This window comes from Podarcis erhardii (genome assembly GCF_964252035.2).
Source record: "Podarcis erhardii genome assembly, chromosome: 13".
NCBI classification, from domain to species: Eukaryota; Metazoa; Chordata; class Lepidosauria; order Squamata; family Lacertidae; genus Podarcis; species Podarcis erhardii.
Window position 1 is genome coordinate 42,837,039 of NC_138502.1, and position 7,781 is coordinate 42,844,819.

A 7,781-nucleotide genomic window follows, 5' to 3' on the forward strand; every position below is an offset into this window, starting at 1 on the left:
ACCAGGAACTCAAGTGCTTCTAACAGTATGGTTATAGGGAGCAGCGTGTATTAAATATTGAATGTAATAGAGTTATTAAGGTAATTGTATTAGAATTATTATGGGAATGTCAAGGAGGGAGGGAGGGGGAAAGGGAGAGTGTGGAATTCTGGTGGTGAGTGATGATTGGATGAGGATTTGAAAAGGAGTTTGAATGTGAGGCAGTTGAGAGGCAGTTGAGAGCAGTGGGTTCTGGAGGGGGTGGTTGGGCAAATAACTATTCAGTTTAGGATCAGTAGTCAAAAAGTTTTTGATTTGAGTTTCTACTGAAATGAGGCTGCATCTTAATGTTGTATTTTAATCTTGTTTTTAAGTTGTATTTTAATCAATTGTTTTTATACCTGGTGTTAGCCGCCCTGAGCCCTGTCTTGGCTGGGGAGGGCAGGGTATAAATAAAAATATAAATTATTATTATTATTAGTCTAGTCGCCATTTTTGTAATAAAGCAGCATATGAGATAAAAAGAATTTGAGGCCATAAGCTCAGGTACACACGTCATCCTACAATCGTTTAGTGAATCATCCCTACAGTCTCCTTTAGTGAGGGTGTAGTACCTAGATTCTGGATCAAACATTGATATTTTTTTGCTCTTTTCTAGTTTCATAGGTTTATGTTCTGGTTCTAATGATGTAATAGGGGTGGGGGCTCTTTAAATACTGGAGTCTTTATTTTTAAAATAAAATAATTTCCCCTCAAAAACACATGTATTGTCTCTTTAGGTTCTTCACTTACATTTGTTGTTAGATATTGGTGTTACATGCAGTACAGGGTTGGGAAGAAAAGAGGGGGGCAGTATCCGATTTTTGTATAGGCTAAGTAGGCTGAAGCCTAGGGCTTCTAAATCTATGGGGCCTCCCCAGCCTGCCCCCCCCCCAGCGGGCAGCCTCCCCTCTCCCAAAATTGCAAGCCCAAGACTTCATGCAAGGGCAGGGCAACTCAGGTCCAGCAACTATGAGACTCAGGGCCAGCCAGTGGGGCCCAATTTGAAACTAGGGACTAACTTTATTTTTTTTATTTTTTTTGGTGGGCCCTAGTTCACAGCCAAAGTCTACAGAATCTTAGAGATATAAATCTGTGTGCTAGGTCGTTTTCACAAGGTCAGCAAAGCCCTTCAGAAATCAGACCTGTTATTGAGTTCCTGTGCAAGTTTGTACAGTTCACTTCTGGATTTTTGAAAGGGAATATTTTGATGAGCTTGAGAAACAGGCAAAAGCCACCTTGCCAAATGTTAACTACAAAACAAGGAGACAAAGAGTGAGGGAACGGCAAAGAAATGACAGAAGTGCACCTGATACCTTAGATGCACTTTCTTCAAGAGATAAGTTTAGGATTAAATCCTTTATTCCTACTGTAGCCTTATGAGGCTTTGCCCTCGGGTGGGAAAAATATTGCGCCCGGGTAGGGAAAATGGGAGTCAACAGACACTCAAGGAATAGTTTCGGAGAAAAAGCTTTATTTTTACCATCCATGAACTGGTAGAAGGAGCAAGTGTGATAGTTCACAAACAAGCACAAGTTCACAGTCATTTGCACAGAGTATATATTCCCCTCCCAGTTCCCTCCCCTTTCTCCTCCTCTTCCAGAGTCCTGCCCCATGAGTTCCTCTGAGCATGAACAGAAAGCTCCTGTCTTGGAACTCTTCCCAGGAAAGGGGGGTGGGTGAGAGCGGTTCAGCATGTCCAAAGATGTTGCAACGGAATGAGATAAAAGTCAGTTCTCAGGCCTGCTCTGACAGTCTATTCATTAACTTTTTGAAGCCTTCTTGTACTAATAAAAGAATAACATTTTGCCTTGCAGCAGCAGAGCAAATGAGCAGATGCTTAGCTGCTGAGAAAATGATTTTGAGAAGCTTTGAGAAGCTTTGAGCCTGCTTTGGGGGGGGGGTGACTTCGGGCCTAGGTGGGGTCACCTGTCCTCACCTCCTTCACCATATTAGATGCACTTGAAGCCAATTTAAAAAGAAATACTGCGTGTAGTATTTCTTTCTAGTGTGAGTGGGCATTGTTATCTTGTAATATGTTCAGTAGGGCCAGTTCTGGGGTGACTTCGAGTACCAGTTTAGTTATTTTGCTTATTTCTGGTATGACTGCACACACTCCTTTTCTGACTGGGTGGGATCTGCTGGTTCAGACACAGCGTATGTCTGAGAAGGCCCCACGAGGTGATCATGAGGAGGAGGTGCGAGGAAAAAACGGTCGTGGCATTGATTTCTTGGGCAACTTGGAAGGGCTGTGGTGGGATCCAGAAATGGCAACCTGGAGCCCTGCTGACCACTTAACCTGCTCTCTTCTCCATCAGCTTGGGACCTTTTTCTGAGACACTTGCTGGGTATGATAGCATCCTTTGTCGTTGGAGCATCTTTATCAAGATGCTAACAGATCTGCCTGCATTTGATCAGTTGTGCTTCAAGGGAAGCTCACCAGTCCTCCAACTCTTTAATATTTTCCAGCCCAGATAGATGTTAACCAAAGGATCTCACAGTAATCATCTCCTTGCAGGGGCAAGGAAGCACAGGAGAATCAGATGCACCACAAGAGCATCTTGGATAGGATGGCTTTCAAAGAGAGCTAGACAATTGCATGGAGGAGAGGCCTACCAAAAGCAACTAGCCATGATGGCTATGCTCAGCCTCCCCTGTGTTGAAGGGAGCAATGCTTGTGAAAAGCACTTGCTGGAAGCCACAGACTCCCCAAATGCGTTTCACAGGGACTCCTTCCTTCCGCCCCAGTACCTGAGGGTTATCACATCTCTCCAGGGATTTGGCCAGAATGAAGTAAACGTTGGGGAAAGGCTCTTTCCCTGCAAAGAAAACAGAGCAATCAGCAAGCGCCTGGCTCCCAGCCATGCTAGCACCAGTCTGGCACATGAGGGTGGGAGCCATGGGAAGGAAGCATTCCTATAATATGGGGCACTCAACTGGCATTTCCACTTGCCTGAAGTTGGAGCATTTCCCCCTTTGTTCTGGCCTGCCTCTCTCCTAAGGAAGATACAAGCTCTTGCTGGAATCCACTGGTGGGGAGAGTGTTCCTATGATTCCCAAATGTTTCAGAAGCATCTTTTTGTTCCTTTAGCTGCTTGATTTAATCATAGCATGGCAGGGCTGGAGGGGATCCAAAGGGTCATCTAGTCCAACTCCCAGCCATGCAAGGATCCTGCCCACAGCCAGCCCTGGCTGGGCTCCAAACTCCAGCCTTCTGGTTACCATTGCAATTCTGCATGGTGTGGAGAAAGGGGAGAGAGAAATATGCTACTTACACTCTCATAACACTGATATGAGAGCCACACCATGCAGCCCTTTCAATAAGCAAAATCTAAAGGGCCATCAGAAGGAGGATGGAGCAAGCATGTTTTCTCCTCCTCCAGAGGCCCTTAGGGCCTGAAACAGTGACTCTCCTTCCTTGGAGGTTTTTAAGCAGCACTTGGATGCCCATCAGCCATGGATCATCTAGTTGAGATTCCTACATTGCAGGGAGTTGGACTAGATGACCCTGGGGGTCACTTCCAACTCTACAATTCTATGATGCTATGTTTTAAAGAGCATGCAATGTGCCTTTAAAGCACATGGCTTTCCCCTGAATGATCCTGGGCATTGCGGCTTCCCTCTCACAGACCTACAATCCCCAGAACCCCTAACAAACTGCCATTCCCAGGATCATTTGGGGGGAAGACATCTGCTTTTTAGAACAGGGATGAAGAACCTGCAGTTTCCTCACCCCCATTTCCTAGGAACCAGGAACTCAAGTGCTTCTAACAGTATGGTTATAGGGAGCAGCGTGTATTAAATATTGAATGTAATAGAGTTATTAAGGTAATTGTATTAGAATTATTATGGGAATGTCAAGGAGGGAGGGAGGGGGAAAGGGAGAATATGGAATTCTGGTGGTGAGTGATAATTGGATGAGGATTTGAAAAGGAGTTTGAATGTGAGGCAGTTGAGAGGCAGTTGAGAGCAGTGGGTTCTGGAGGGGGTGGTTGGGCAAATAACTATTCAGTTTAAGGATCAGTATAGTCGTCATTTTTATAATAAAGCAGCATATAGGATAAAGAGAATTTGAGGCCATAAGCTCAGGTACACACGTCATCATTTAGTGAATCATCCATACAATCTCCTTTAGTGAGGGTGTAGTACCTAGGTTCTGGACCAAAGATTGATATTTTTTCCTTTTTTCTAGGGAGGATGTGGGTGGGGAGAATTCTGGGATTCATCTCCCCAGAAGCATTCCCAACCAGGGTGTACTTTGGGCTCTCAAATTTAAAGGGTGCCCTGTGCAATGCTAAAATTTGGCACCCCTCCCTCTTGTTCTTCAGCATTGTTTTGGCACCCTCTGCAGCATGGTGCCCAGTGTTAGCACACTGGTCATGCCAACCTAAAACGGCCCAGGCCCAACCTTGGGATGTGGTGTTGGCATGGGAGAGGATCACGCTCAGGTGGACCACAGAGAAACACTTCACATAAAATTATAGGAATATCTAAATCAGGCCTTCCTCCTCCAGCTGGCAAGATGACAGTGAAACACTTCCCCTGCCACACAAGGTCACAGCATACCTCCACATTTTGGTTGGTTTCGTGGCACCACTGGGCTGCTGCTGGGCTTCTGGAGGTTTTCCAAAACCACGGCCCTGCGAAGGAAGAAGGACATTGTACTCTCTAGGGGACAGGGGTCCCGTGGGCCGTCCCCAATAATCTTCTGGGGCACAGCACCCTCAAAAGTTTCTCTTTCACCCCCTCCTGTATGCCTTCCCAGTTCCCTCCCTTCCTCAATGTTTGGGGGGCAACATCCCTGCCACAGAAGGTCACAGCATACCTTCAAATTCTGGTTTCCCCATGGCACTGCTGGGCTGCTCCTTCTTGGCCTTAAGTCGCTCTCCCAAACCATGGCCCTGGGAGAGACGAAGGACATTGTATTGTATTTTCCTGGCATAAGCATCCACTCTAGGGCACCAGGGTCCCCTGGGCCCTCCCCATTTATTTGGGGGTGGGGTGAGGCGGGCCTGCTCCACACCCCAGCCCTATATGGCACATGTGGGGAATGGAGTCCCCATGGAATTAATATACCACGACTTGCAGTACTTCCCCACGGTGCCACAGCCGCTGCATTGGCCTTCCTTTTTGAGAAGCTGTGAGACAGAAAGTAAAATAAAAACAGAGGAAGTTACCAACCAGTTATTCGTAACAGAAAATCTCATCTGGGGACCACAGCTGAGGACCTGCCAAGCTATCGACAGCTGTGGACAAGGCAAGCCAGGGAGCCATGGATATGAGGGCCACACCGTGCAGCCCCGACAATATTTCAAGGGCCGTCACAGGGAGGAAGCTTGTTTTCTCCTGCTCCAGAAGCCCTTAGGACTTGAAGCCGTGGCTTCGAGTTACAAAAAGGAGATTCCGACTCAACGTCAGGAAGAACTGTCTGACAGCAAAAGCTGTTTGACAGTGGGAAGAAATCCCTTGGAAGGCAGTAGACTCTCCTTCCTTGGAGGTTTTTCAGCAGAGGTTTGATGGCCATCTGCCATGGATGCTTTAACTGAGATTCCTGCATTGCAGGGGGTTGGTATAGATGACCCTCAGGGTCCCTCCCCATTCTACAATTCTATAATCCTATGATTTAAAGTGCATCTAATGAGCATTTAAAGCACATCATGTCCCCAAAACGATCCTGTGCACTGTAGCTTCCAGGCTCTCACCTTTGCGAAACTCAGCCATAGTGGAGACTGTTATAGAAAGAGTACAGCAGTACAATAGGGTCCTTTCAGGCTTTGAAAGTGAGTTTGAATGTTGTGGGGGAGGCAGTTGAGAGTTTGTTGACAGTGGTGTGTTCTAGAAGAGGGAGCAAGGGGCGGCTTCCGATTGGCTGCAGGAGCTTCCTGTACTCAGTCGGAAGCTGTGTTGGACGTTCGGCTTCCAAAGAACGTTCGCAAGCTGGAACACTCACTCATAATTATTTTATCTGTTGAATTTATATTGCACCCTTTCCCAACCTTGGGATGTGGTGTTGGCATGGGAGAGGATCACGCTCTGTGTCCTGCCCAGGTGGACCACAGAGAAACACTTCACATAAAACTATAGGAATATCTAAATCAGGCCTTCCTCCTCCAGCTGGCAAGATGACTGTGAAACACTTTCCTGCCACACAAAGTCACAGCATACCTCCACATTTTGGTTGGTTTCGTGGCACCACTGGGCTGCTGCTGGGCTTCTGGAGGTCTTCCCAAACCACGGCCCTGCGAAGGAAGAAGGACATTGTACTCTCTAGGGGACAGGGGTCCCATGGGCCATCCCCAATAATTTTCTTCTGGGGCACAGCGCCTTCAATATTTTCTCTTTCACCCCCCTCCTGTATGCCTTCCCAGTTCCCTCCCTTCCTCAGTGTTTGGGGGGCAACTTCCCCTGCCACAGAAGGTCACAGCATACCTTCAAATTCTGGTTTCCCCATGGTACTGCTGGGCTGCTGCTTCTTGGCCTTAAGCCGCTCTCCCAAACCATGGCCCTGCAAAGAAAGAAGGACATTGTATTTATTGACATAGGCATCCAATCTAGGGGACAGGGGTCCCATTGGCCCTTCCCAGTGCTTTTCTCCTGGGGCACAGCCCCCTCGCTTGCTGCTCCTGCCTGGGCACACGATGGCCCGACCCCTGGCTTGGAAGGAGGGGGATGAGGGGCTGAGGCAAGACAGGTCTGCTCCCCCCCCCCAAGCTCCGTTTCGCTCAGGTTGGCGCTACGACCTCCTGGCACATGTGGGGAATGGATTCCCCATGGAATTAACATACCACGACGTCCAAGTTGCCATTTTTATACATGGTGGCTTCCCCTTCTTTCATTTGTTCGTGAAGCCTCTGGGTCTCCTACCTTCAGAATCCATTTCTCTCACCGTCATCTGACAGGCATCCCTCTTGCAGGGCATTATAAGGCTTGCTTGCAAAGCAGCACTTTGTGACATCAGCTGGCAAACAGGGGCCAGGCTGCTGGATTGTCAGGCAGATGAATTAAGAAAAATAAATTTGGGGGTCAAAGTGTGGTGGGATGAGGCCACCGTGGGTCAGGCCAGAGGGTGCTGTTGGGGTGTGTGGTTGTGCCTCCCCTGTTTCTGCATCTTGCTCCCCCGCCCCTTCCTTTGGCTGCTTGATGGTAGAGTTGGAAGGGATCCCAAGGGTCATCTAGTCCAACTCCCGGCAATGCCCGGATCCTGCCCACAGCCAGCCCTGGCTGGGCTCCAAACTCCGACCATCTCCTTACCAGCCAGATGCACTGACCCCTTGCAATTCTGCCTGGGCTGGAGAAAGGGGAGAGAGAAACATTTTGCTCTCTGTCCCTCAGGACATGGATATGGGAGCCACACCATGCAGCCCTGACCATATCTCAAGGGCCGTCACAGGGAGGAAGCTTGTTTTCTCCTGCTCCACAAGCTCCCAGGACCTGAAGCCGTGGCTTCAAGTTACAAAAAGGAGATTCTGACTCAACTTCAGGAAGAACTTTCTGACAGCAAGAGCTGCTTGACAGTGGGAAGAAATCCCTCGGAAGGCGGTGGACTCTCCTTCCTTGGAGGTTTTTCAGCAGAGGTTGGATGGCCATCTGCCATGGATGCTTTAGCTGAGATTCCTGCATTGCAGGGGGTTGGTCTAGATGACCCTCAGGGTCCCTCCCCATTCTACAATTCTATAATCCTATGATTTAAAGTGCATCTAATGAGCATTTAAAGCACATGATGTCCCCAAAATGATCCTGTGCATTGGGGCTTCCCTTTCACA

At 48.1% G+C, this 7,781-nt stretch overlaps 1 protein-coding gene across 1 annotated transcript in view; it reads right to left on the reverse strand.

Moving 5' to 3' along the window:
- LOC309328256 (uncharacterized protein) overlaps positions 1–6,604 on the reverse strand; it is a gene marked incomplete at its 5' end in the record, with an annotated part of 174,132 nt that extends 167,528 nt beyond the window's left edge. Inside the window, 3 exons of the mRNA XM_081838333.1 lie at positions 2,770–2,837; positions 6,184–6,257; positions 6,448–6,604. Of these exons, the coding sequence (XP_081694459.1) occupies positions 2,770–2,837; positions 6,184–6,257; positions 6,448–6,589 (284 nt within the window). The remainder of the gene's footprint in view (positions 1–2,769; positions 2,838–6,183; positions 6,258–6,447) is intronic.
- Positions 6,605–7,781: the final 1,177 nt, after the last annotated feature.